This window comes from Meriones unguiculatus, chromosome 3 (assembly GCF_030254825.1).
Source record: "Meriones unguiculatus strain TT.TT164.6M chromosome 3, Bangor_MerUng_6.1, whole genome shotgun sequence".
Lineage (NCBI taxonomy): Eukaryota > Metazoa > Chordata > Mammalia > Rodentia > Muridae > Meriones > Meriones unguiculatus.
In genome coordinates this window covers 35768990-35781701 of record NC_083351.1, presented here as the reverse complement: position 1 = coordinate 35781701, position 12712 = coordinate 35768990, and the positions used below count along the sequence as shown (strand labels likewise).

Below are 12712 nucleotides of genomic sequence, written 5' to 3'. Positions count from 1 at the left end.
AACCCATTTTGCACCTGGAATTCTAATTTCATCTCTGTACTGGTTTAAACCACTAAGGTTATGAGAGTCGGTTACAGCACTAATAGGAAACTAATATATATTATTAATATGCATTAAAATGCAGATTTCTTGCCTTTTGAAAATCTCACTAACACTCTGAACAGCCTTAAACTTGTGATCCTCATGCCTCAACCTCTCAAGAGCTGCAATTTCAAATGTCAGTGAAAGTGAACAGTGAGAATTAGAGCTACAGTCTGTTAAATCAGTACATATAGTTTGGCAAATGAATCTGAATTGAATGAAATTCATTATTTCCTTAGTTGTGAGATGGGGTCATGCTATGTCACCCAAGCTGGCCCTAGATTCTTAATGCAAAGGCTCAAGTGCTCTTTTTCATTTTTTGTTTTATTTTGTATTTTGAGATAGGGTTTCTTTGTGTAGCCTTGGCTGTCCTGGATTCACTCTGTCGAACTCATAGCCTGTCTCTGCTTCCCTGACTGCTGGGATCAAAGGTGTGCACCACCACGCCAGGCTGGCTCAAGTGGTCTTTGCATCTTAGGGTGCTTGGAAGTACAGGCCTAGGCAACGAACCTGGTTAAATCATTTTCTCTGACCTCTGGAACAGGGAGAAATTCAGAACCTTGACTTTAAAGTCTTATTATACTACTACTGCCTTTTGCTCAGTCCTGGTCTGGAAATGCCCACCCATGTGCTGAAAGCAAAATATTTCAAGCCACTCTAATATATGATAATGTATGATATATGATATATAATATATATACCATCAACCTTTCAAACATGTTAATCACACACAAGTGTGTCAAATGTTTGAAAGTAGCATTTATTTCTAACATTACATTATGAATTAGAGCTATACCAAAATATCCAGTAAAATATCCACATAAAAAAGTTTAATAAAACTGAAGATTTTATGAAGATATGTGAAGTTTTCATCTGTAATTCTGTCTATCCACTCAAAGGCTGAAAAACCATTTTGCTATTCTATTCTGAAATGAACATTCACATACCAAAATCCTTCTGGAAGAAGCGTTAATTATAGATTACAATTAAGGTATGAAATTGTGCACTCTGCAGCTATCTTTGAATGACTATCTTAAAGGAGGTAACTCATGTCCATCTAGGTGAGAGCTAGTTAATGTGTGAGCCCAGAGCACATGAAAATGTTGGGCTGCTTCTCATAACAGGCATAAAACAATTATGGCGCCTCTATAACTCCACAGCCCTGTAACGCCAGCCCTGGATTGTTGTCTATTTCATATGCTTCTATAGAAACCTTAGTTTTATCTCTGCACCCTGAGTACCTAGAACTAGACTAGGCATATGGTAGGGATTCAATGAAAAATAGTCCTAATTTAGTTTTCAAAATCAGTAAGAAATACCCAGATAAAGATAGCCTGTTAATTATTTAAAAAATGAAACAAAAACAACTGAGGCTACCTCTGGGGCTCAATCATTTTTTCATCACATTCTGGCTTCATGAGAACTTGAGGCCACACATAGTGAAGGTTTGTGATTCATTCAACAGATATTTATTGAACAACTACTCTGTCAGATCCTATCCCAGGCACCGTGGATACAAGAATAAAGATAGCCCTGCCCTCAAGGAGCGCACAGTCTAGCAGAAGGACCAATAGCACCTTAGAACCTGCTGAGAAAGTGCTCTGGTTGATGGCATATTAGTTAGAATATTTCAAGTTGCCAAAAATACAAACCTAAAGTTTACCTCTCACTCCCCGCCCCCCAAGAAGCAGAGTTTGGAGGTTGAAGGACACAGTCAAATTTAAAAGAAAATTCAAATATATATTCTTTGTGTAAAAGCCATGAAATCTATGAGCCAGACAGAGCCTTGGGAAAGTACAGAGTGGGCCTATCTTAAAGACTGTGACCAGATTTAAATCCTGAACATTATTTCATTATTCCTGGGGTTAGGTGTCACTTACAGTGACATTTATATATACATACATTCAAAAGATACGTGCATGAGACGTGCTCCTTGGGGCTTTCGATTAAACCTCTCAGGTCATTTACAACTCAAGACATCAGCATAAAGGCAAACTGGAGATTTTGCTCTTGTTGCTAGTTTCCACTATCATTTGAATGGGAGCGGTTCTCAGGACATAGTCTGAAGTAATGTATAGGATGTGCATGTTAGCACAATCTTGCCCTACAATGAAACCAAACTGTCTTCTAACGTGCTATTCAAGTGTACATTTTCATGGTTATTCAATGGTGTCTCCCATAGTCTTAGGCCTACCTGGATTTTCCTTTTCCTGCCTTCCTCTTCTGCACCTTTGTTCTCAGCAGCAGGAAGGACCCCTGTAGCTGCCAGTTTTGGCTGTTGTTAACCCAGCAGCAGCCCTGACACGTATACCTCTTGCGTGGTTCCCACTGAGAAGTAGCCCACCATTAGTGAGGAGCTGTATTATTTAAATGGTGAATAGAGCAAAGCCAAAGGAGCTGCCACACAAACCATGGAACCAGAACTTGCCCAGTTGTTTTTGTAGGCGCTGACCAGGGCCGGGTGAAATCATGTCACAGCCCATAACCTGAAGAGCGTACAGAAGAAAGTGGAGCCTGTTAGAAACAGGCATATTGATAGAATACGTTACTTTGCAGGCATGAAACATTTCTTTAAAAGCTAACAATGAGGCAAATAATTACATGGTTGAGGGACTAACTTGTTCAGAGATATTCCTCACATTTCCTATAGCCCTTTGTGTTCTGTGAAATGTTCTATAGAAATCAGAGCTCACTGGGTATTGGCAATGATACATCATGAATGAAACTTCATCATGATAAGGTGAAATAGACTGAGCATGCTCTTTAAGGAGGCAGGGAGGTAGACGATCATCCCTAAGGAGACTTGCGTCAAAAATAACTACAGATTTTAAATTTTGGCACTTAAGAGAGATGCATTTGTTGTCCGAACAAAGTTCATCTATATGGACTCCTTCATGACCAACAGAAGGTGTTACTGAGTGCGGCACCCTTGACCACTGGGCACTAAACAAGCATGATTGTCATCAGGAAGTCATCAAGCCATGTCTCCTGCTTTTATAAAAGTCAAATGAAGCCTGGTGTGGTGACGCATGCCTTTGATCCTAGCATTTGGAAGGTAAAGACAGTGGAATTTCTGAGTTGGGGACCACCCTGGGTTACAAAGTGAGTTCCAGGACAGCCAGGGCTCAAACAAAACAAAACACCTTGTGCTAAAAAAAAAAAACACCAAAAAGTAAAATAAAAGGCAAGTGTAATAGAGACTTATGGACACAGTGCTGCGTGCTTCAGTGTGAGAAACGGCAGTCCTCTAAGATTCTCCAAGTGTCAAGTCATAACTTTTAAGGTTGTGTTCCCTAGAAGGACCCACCACCTCTGCCATGACCCCCACCAGCTGCAATTACACATTTTCACTTAAAAGTAGAAGTCTCTTACTTTAGCCCTTTATTTCCTGATTGAAAATAAGCGGCTACTGTATATTTGATACACCTACAAGTCATTCAATATAGCATTTCCATTAATAGACTACTCTGAAGGAAGCTTTTAGCCTGGAAAATGATATTTTTACCAAGATGTACCAACGGTAATAAATCCATTATTAATTATAATATACGCTGCCAATTATAATAAAAATTGTTGAATAAAACAGTAAAAAAGTACCAGAATTTTAGGTTGTTAAAAAAGGGTCAGAGGAGCCGGGCGTGGTGTCACATGCCTGTAATCTGGCACTCAGGAGGCAGAGGCAGGCGGATCTCTGTGAGTTCAAGGCCAGCCTGGTCTACAAAGCGACAGCCAGGGCAACACAGAGAAACCCTGTCTCTTGTCAGTTGTCATGTGTGGCTTTGCTTTCACACAAGGCTGACTGACTAGCCTCCACTTTCTCTACATCATGGCTACTGTATGAGCTGAGGGATGAGTGTATCTCATCCTTCATGAACTAAGGGGTAAAATGGTAGAGGAGGAAGTCCAGACTTGAAGTAAAATAGACAGACAAGCCTCGGTCTGAATCCAGTGTTGCCGCCCACCGCCCACTCTGAGGCTTCAGGCAAGTCATTTCTACCTTCTCTGTAAGGTCTTTGTAGGGCCGGTAGGAAAGTGGGCACAATCTTTAACACATAGTAGGTGTTCAAAAACAGTGACCCCAAGAGTCCCTTGCTTGAATTCGGTACATTTGAGACAACATCTGACATAGAACTCTTTTCAAACTGATGTAATTTATGGAATCTTGTTTTATCTTTTGCTTTTTGATACAGGGTAGCCTTGGCTGTCTGTCCTAGACTCACTCTGTAGACCAGGCTAGCCTCAAACTCACAGAGATCCACCTGCCTCTGCTTCCTGAGTGTTGGGATTACAGGTGTGTGCTGATTCACCTGGCTATAATCTTCTTTTGAGTATTTAATCTTTATACATAATTTAAATTCAATTTAATCTTTATAAGTAATAGTTTTTAATTGTTTCCAGGTACTGGTGGCGCACATCTTTAATCTTAGCACTTGGGAGGCAGAGGTAGATGGATCTCCTGAGTTTGAGATCTGCTCTACAGAGTGAGTCTAGGACAGCCAAGGTTACACACAGAGAAACCCTGTCTTAGAAAAAAAATTGTGAAGGTTTTAATTATAGTATTTCCCTCCCAAACTATTCTTTTTTTTTTTTTTTTTGGCTGGGGGGACTTTTGTCAGTCAAAGCTATGGCAAGCAAGTCTACAATTTTCATTGTACTTTGTTGTTTTTTTCAATTACACTATTTCCAGCTTTTCTAATATCTATGATAGACAGTCTTGATTTTTAAAGACTGTCCTGGAGCTAGCATTGTTCTCTTTTATTTTATGTATATCAGTGTGAAGGTGTCAGATCCCTTGGAACTGTAGTTACAGGCAGTTGTGAGCTGCCCTGCGGGTGCCGGGAATTGAACCCTGGTCCTTTAGGAAGAGCAGACAGTGCACTTAACCACTGAGCCATCTCTCCAACCCAGCATTGTTCTCTTTGAGATGCAGCTCTTACAGGTGTGTGAACGGCCGTTTGATGGGCACTATAAAGAACTGTTGTATTCACTCATGTATTTGGGTTGTTTAAATGTCTCCGTAAGTAGTAAAATACTTTTTTCTATGGAAGAAACTTTCAACATCTACTCCCATGCCTTCCTTTTACAATATGATCATCTTTCTTACAATAATATAACCTAAAGACAAAATGTCCACAATCACTTGTGTTTTAAAAAGCCAGCATAATATAATAGGAAACTGCCCTGAGCAAAGAATTATGAAATTGACTTGAAGCCCTGGCTTTACCACTGACTTTGTATGACCTTAGGCAAAACAAATCACGTACCTTCTTTCATTTGTCCAACAGTGAAATGGGTGTCACTTCAAGTTATTTGCTATCCTAAAATTGCTATTATTGATTTATTATTATTACTATTTAGATAGCTGAAACATCTTATGGGAATTATGTTAAGCACCAAATGGATACAGAAATATCTACTGCAATTCAGGTTGTGTTTTTAAACTATGACCTGGAGGCCACCCAGACACAGATTGGAGATTCTGTTTAAGTAGTCCTGTCTTTTTCCTGCCTAAATAAGTCTTCTAAGGTCAGGCCCAGACTCCTACATTTTTTCACAAGTCCTTCAAGGATTATACTGCATCCTAATATTAGAGAAGCACTGGCCTAAAGGGCATGTGAACAAAGAGAACGAGGCTATTGCACGGCTTTAATTATTCCAGCTTCTAGCAATATCTCAACATAGTGCCAATCAAGACTGGAAGGACGCTGTCTATTCAAGACAGGCGTAGCCTCGTGCTCACACCTTCCTCCCAGACTGCCCATAGCCAAACACAAGGCAGTAGTGCCACTCGGTCGCTGACTCTCAGGTCTGTGACAGCAGCTGAAAGAGGACTACAGCTCCCTTTTCACTACCAGTGCGAGCTGACCTGACGATCCCTGGCTGAAGGAACAAACACAATAAAATCTTTACTTGACTTCCCTCCCACCCCATTACTATGAACAAATCATCTGTGTGATTCAAAGAATCACAGACTCCTCAGTCTATGGCCAGATACTGTGCCACCCTAAGAACAAATCTTCTGTACAACAGAAATGACCAAGCTTATTACTTTTCTTTTCCAACGCTGCTGACAGGAACAAAATACCAAGTAAAGACACATGCTGGAGATTTTAAATTCATAGAAGTAAAATAAATTACAGAGAGAAGTTGCAATGTTTTTCTAAAATTTCACAACAAAATCTCACATGAGATAACTTGTATAATTTTAACAGGAAACTTTAAAAAGATATTTTGTTGCAAAGTATCTAACTGTTATGAGAATGTCATTATCTGTGCTCAATATTTGACAGCAACTTTAAAGGCCAAGTGTACTGATAAATGAAGATAAGCTTTTTCAACAATGGGTGTGCCAACATCCAACTTCTGGGCTTTATTTAATACTAGTGCCACGGGTTTTCTCATCCCAACCAAGACTCCTGCAGAATGTCCACAAAATTCATACCAAAATCAAAAAACAAGGAAGGCAGGGAGGAACGGTAGAAACAGGGATGGGGGAGAGAACAAGAGCCACATGCAAAATGACCAGGAAAACCCAAGCCAGTGGCACAGACAGGAGCAAAGGAATGCTGACAGAACGATGCTGCACGGTGGAGATGGAGATGCCGGGATGCTGGATGGTCACGTACTCAGGCCACGTTTATGTTCACTGGCCCATTGGAATTGAGATCTTGACCCAAACTTATAAGAAAGAAAATACTTCACCTAAATTGAAGTAATTTATAAGCCAAACACCAGAAGAGTTCCTTATTTGATGTGAGTTTTGCCTAAAACTTTGGCTGATACAAAGAGACCCGTCCGCTAAGGCACCCTGAGGCAATCTGACAGTGTGTTGGAGAGAACTTTGTTGTCAGGACCACATCATTATGAGAGTACAGAGAACGAATTACCCGCAGGGGACTGGCCTCTTTGGGTAAACAGTCAACAAGCTCACTGCACTGTTTGTCAAATCCCAACAAGCGAATCCCGTAGCCATGGGGGGAAGAAATCATTCGTCCGTCAGGGCTGAAGCAAAGTTCTTTGATGTAGCCCCTGCCTACGTTGGCTTCCTCGATGTAATGAGTCAACCGCAGAGAACAGCGAGGTGAAACAGGTCGCACTGGAGCGCCTTCTTGGAATTCATAGACACAAGTCCACTGGAGGAGGAGAAAGGAGACAAACTGAGGTCACAGATTCCCAAATGGTACTACAGAGGTATTACTTCTTTCTTTCCTTTTTTTTTTTTAAACTCAGTTTCTCTGTATAGCCCTAGCTGTCCTGGAACTCACTCACTCTGTAGACCAGGCTTGGCCTTGAACTCAGAGATTCCCCCTGCCTCTGCCTCCCAAGCACTGGGATTTAAAGCATGTGCCACTGCTGCCTGGCTTCCCCTGGCTTTTAGAGAGATAGTGATGATAACTGTCTTACTAAACCCCAGACATCACATTTAGTGTCAGCTTAGCTGAACAGCTCAGTGTAACATTTGTTTTTTACATGATGGGGCAAGAATGAAGAAGCTAGGCATAATATGAGATGATGATGCTCTTTAGGGTACTTCCCAGCTCACTACACCGAGACAGGAGAGGAAGAAGAGACTGCAGGGACAAAGCAACAGAGAGGGAGGTACAGGAGTGGAGAGGAGGGGCCTAGGGTGGTATGCCTTGAGGGCAGGGACTGAGCCTGGTTATCAGCCTAAGGTTTGCACAAAGGACAACAGCAAAGTGTCCAGTGAGCTCTGATGAAAGTGAAGCACTGTAGCCTATACCTCCTGATCATCAGTGTTGCTTGAGCACCGAAGAAGAGTGGCCCAGCCTTTGGGGTGTAGCTGTAAGGATGTGATGCAGTTTCCACGATCTCTCTCACCAGGAACTTCAGGGGTTAAGACTTCAAGACTATTTCGTGGTGAAACTCCTGAGATACAATAAAATCAAATATTTTGGATTTTTGTTACAGTTCATCCGTACCATGATTTCTAGCAACTATCTCCTTGCCTTCACCTCTTTGTTTGTTCCACATGTAAAAGAACATGCCTACCCTAACCCCAATATATGGTATACAAGTTTTGCAGCAGAAACAACCAGTGATCTAAGGCATGAAAGCTGAGTGGGCCCTCTTTGAATTGGACCTGATCTCAAAAGGTTATTTAAGAAGCGAAGCCATGTGCATGGAAGGTGTCTAGAAAATTAATGTCATAATTCTCAACTCAGAGAACTAATGGTCTACAGAGCAAAGAAGAAAATACCTGGAAGGCAGGGCTGCCTTTTGGAAAAAGGTGAGGACTCTGGCCCCAAAGGACGGTCCAGATGTTCCTCTTATACTGGGATTAATGCACCCCTCCAGAGCTGAAACAGCACAGATTGCCATGTCCTCAAGCCACTGGGCACCACAGCTCTGTGATAGCTCACTCTATAGTGTTAGTTGTTCTCACAACTGTATGGCTGGTTGGAAGAAACACAGCCCACTTTCCAGAACCGGGGTGAGGGGACAAAAACAAAAATGAAAAAAACAAAAAAAGCAATGCATATTTGCTAGACTGGGAAAAGACCAAAATTCAAAATGTGAAGTTTGGTTTCTGTTGAATGCATGCTATTTTATACCACTGTGAAACTGGAAAAATCGTAACTTAAACAACTGCAAGTCTCAACCCATACTATAAATAGATATAAAACAATGAGAGCCATCTTCCTGGTGATTGTACTAAGCCACATCATTTCCTTCAGTCTAGTTCCTAGCATGCCACTGTTGCTAATGAGGGTATGCCATGTCCCATAGGTTTATGAGAAACCATCTTCAGTGTCATAAGAAAGTAGCCTAGAAAATTAGAATTAAGAGAGAAACTTTTTTGTTGTTCTTTTTGAGACAGGGTCTCATGCAGCTCAGACTGGTTTAGAAGTCTCTTTGTAGATGAAGATGACCTTGAACTTGATACTCCTGCCTCTCCCAAGAGCTAGATTATAAGCTGTGCCACCAGGTCTAGCTCTGTACACATACTGATTTAACTTTCATAGCATCCTTGTTTGGAATCTACATTTCTTAAGCATGCTTCTCAACTAGACCAAATTAAGGTTGGTCCAGGTAATAAAGCCAGAGCTTCCATTAGGGGTTACGGTACAAGATAGTTGACCTTTTTCAAATGATAACTGAAAGGGCAAGAGAGGGCCTCATCTCTCTTGGCTTTTGTTTTTATGGATTAAACCTAGACCAAAGAAAGCCATTTGATATGATCTATTGCTGTAAGGTTGTAAACCCAACTTTTAACCTACCTTCTCGTTGAGAGGCTCGTGACATGTGTTTCTCAGACGAATTAGAATCACTGTGATGACAAGGTGAACCAGAAACTCTAGAACCAGAAGAACTTGATGAAGTAGTCAAATCTTGAAAAGAAAGTTGAAAAAAAAATAAACCTAGTGTAACTCTTGTAGTATCTTTAAATTTTTAAATGATCTACTTGAACTTTTAAAATACACCTAAAATATGCTGACAAAATCTCATGTAAATGGGACTATAACTAAGATGAAAACAAGACAGTTCTTGGTTCTGTTTAAGGTCTACATTCTTTTAAAAACCTTTCATAGAAAAGTCTCTTGTGAAATAAGACAAAAGGCCAAATAAGCACACAAACATCGCTGCCTCTCTATCATTTACAAAATAGAAGAAAACAATTAAAAGTCTGTAGGAGATGAATATCAGACACTGTGTGCTATGGTACTTCACAGAGCTGTGCTTCACCCTGCATTTCTGGAAGCTGCACACTTCCATGGAGTCCTTGGCCTGACTCCATTACATCACTTACAACTTGAATCACCTTACGAGAGACTGAACAGCTTTTTGGTTTTTCAGTCAAAAGTGAACAACTTGAGCGGTGTCATCCACACACCTCTAGTACCTGTACTTGGGAGGCAGAGGCAGGTAGGTCTCTGAGTTTGAGGTTACACTGGTCTATATATTGAGATCCTGGACACCCGGGCCACACAGTGAAACCCTGCCTCAAAAACCTTAAAGAAAGTGGCCAACTATATCTTCTAAATCACTTTCTCCTTCAGTTGATTATCAATGTTTAAGTTTTTTTTAATAGAAGCCAATTTTGAACCTGAAAAGTATTATACTTAAATAACCATTAAACTTTGTAAGTTTGTAAAAGTTAAAAATTTAAAATTGGAAATTTAATACAATTATACCTACATTTTCCCAACGGATTAAAAACAAACGCCAGGTGGTGGTTGCTCACACCTTTAATCCCAGCACCCTGGGGGCAGAAGCAGGCAGATCTGAGTTCAAGGTCAGCCTGGGCCACAAGAGTGAGTTCCAGGACAGCCAGGCCTACAGAGAAAAAAACCCTGCCTTGGAAAAAAAAATTAAAAACAAAAACATCCAACCAACCAACCACATAAACTAAAACTAAACCTGCTGTTATTTACTGTGTGTGCTGCAGCATGAGTGGGGAGGTCAGAGAAATTCAAGTTCTATCTCCCAACTATGTGGGATGAAATGGGACAGAATTCAAGTTGTTGGACTTGGTAGTAAGTGCCTTAATCCACTGAGACATGACTTCATCCCCAAAAGGAATTTTCAGGAGTAGCCTGTCCACACAGGAGAAAGAATCTAACCATTTGAAGTTGTTTTTTAACCACCTTTGGTTTTTTTTCCACCTTTGTTTATAAACATTAATAATATGTTTCTAGGCCAGTCTTTCATTTCCAGATGCAGACAATATTGCTATAATGTAGCATTTAAGATTTTGTAAGCCCCAACTTCATTTAAGTTAGTGAAACAGCAATGAAAGAAGAATAAGGCTGGAGAGATGGCTCAGAGGTTAAGAGCACTGGCTGTTTTCCGAAGGTCCTTAGTTCAATTCCCAGCTACCACATAGTGGCTCAAAACTATCTATAATGAGATCTCGTGCTCTCTTCTGGTGTGCAGGCACACATGCCGCCAGAATAATGTATAAATAACAAATAAATCTTAAACAAAAACCAGAAGAATGTGGCTCTGGCAAGAGGATGCTCCAAGGTGGCATTGGCTTGTGAGTGGACTTGGGAAGTGTAGGACAGACTACAAACTCAGAACCCAGGAGTTAACTGACTATAACTTATCATCCTAAAACCAGTTTCACTTTGGGCTATCACTAAATTTGAGGCAAGAATGATTCTCTGGCTAGTGTAAATCTGAAAGAGCTTTTAGGGCTATGAGTCTTTCCAGAGGCACAAGTTAACGTTGTCAGAGGTACACACAGTTCATCACACACCCTTGGAAAGCTCTGAGTCAGTTTTCTGAAGAATGGCTTCCTTTTCCTTTCCTTCCTAGCACACTTAGAACAGAAATACATGCCACCTCTGTGGCTCAGATTTTTTTTTTTTTTAAGGTTTATTTATTTATTATGTATGCTTCTAGATGGTTGTGAGCCACCACGTGGTTGCTGGGGATTAAACTCTGGACCTCTGGAAGAACAGCCAGTGCTCTTAACCTCTGACCCATCTCTCCAGCCCCGCTCAGATTCTTTAGAAATCTTTTTAATAAGAAACTCTTACCTGAACTTGAAGTAGTTCTTCTTGCTCTCAAAATGGGATAGCTGCCTACTTCTAAAGACTTAGTTAAGTCCAAATCGTGCAAAATCAAGAGATATCCAGAGGATGTTGAGATCAACATTTTGGAACAATCTGGTGTTAATCTCATTCGCATAAGAAAACGTGTATGAAAGAATTTCTTATGTGGACAACCATCTTCTGTGCACCTACAGAAGAAATCGGACCAACAAACCTAGTATTACCACAAATGTAATGACTCCCAGAACCAAACTGTTTTTCTCTTAAAGCAGAACTGAAAGCCACACACATACTTCATGCTGCATTACTTTCTACCCTTTCTTAACCCCTGACCCTCCTTTTGAGATCATTTTTTTCTTAGTATATCCTTCACAATTTTTAAGTAAAACTTTATTGAAGTAAACTCTTATGTATTTCATTCTCTTGAGTAAAGGTTTCACTGACTATACAACTTAGGGATGACAATGGTTCTCTCTGAGTGGTGAGGGAACTATCCCACTGCTGCTTTTGTAAATCTGCTAGCAGCCTGTTACTTACATATTCCTTTCTCCACTTCCTCACTTTCTAAATCTTAATATTTATATTATTCAAACAGTCTAGAAAATTTAGTTAGTATCAATATTGCTTCACCTATTTCCTCTATTTTTCATATCCTGATATTTGAAACATTCATATTTGATGATTTTTATCTCAAACTTTTTTCATCTTTTCTATTTCTCCGTTTCTTTATGTTGTGTTCTAGGTAACTTTTCAATCACCTATCTATCTAATCTATTGCTTTGAACTGTGTCTACTCTATCATTTGACCTGTCCTATATAGTTTAAGTTTCCGTACTTTTTATTTGTTGGTTTGTGAGGAAAAGCAGACATGTACTCTACCAATGAGCCACACCACCAGCCTTTTTTTTTTTTTTTCTTAATTTTATTTGGCTCTTTTTCAAGATCTGTCTGCCTATTTCATTCCTTTTTAAATTTCCTTTTCTTTTTTTTGTTTTTGTAAAAAATCACAAAGCATAAAATACACAAGAATTATATAAACTAAACATTTTCCCCCTAAATTAAGAAAAACTCGCCTGTAATCCCAGCACTCAGGGAGGCATAGGCAAGTGGAT

At 40.1% G+C, this 12712-nt stretch overlaps 1 protein-coding gene across 2 annotated transcripts in view; it reads right to left on the bottom strand.

Moving 5' to 3' along the window:
• Positions 1-1527: 1527 nt before the first annotated feature.
• Dcaf10 (DDB1 and CUL4 associated factor 10) overlaps positions 1528-12712 on the bottom strand; it is a 45305-nt gene continuing 34120 nt past the window's right edge. For both annotated transcript variants that reach the window (XM_060379862.1, XM_060379863.1), the window contains 4 exons: positions 11586-11788; positions 9321-9431; positions 7823-7968; positions 1528-7214 (listed from right to left, as the gene is read on the bottom strand). In XM_060379862.1, the coding sequence (XP_060235845.1) occupies positions 6846-7214; positions 7823-7968; positions 9321-9431; positions 11586-11788 (829 nt within the window). In that variant the 3' untranslated portion in view covers positions 1528-6845. The remainder of the gene's footprint in view (positions 7215-7822; positions 7969-9320; positions 9432-11585; positions 11789-12712) is intronic.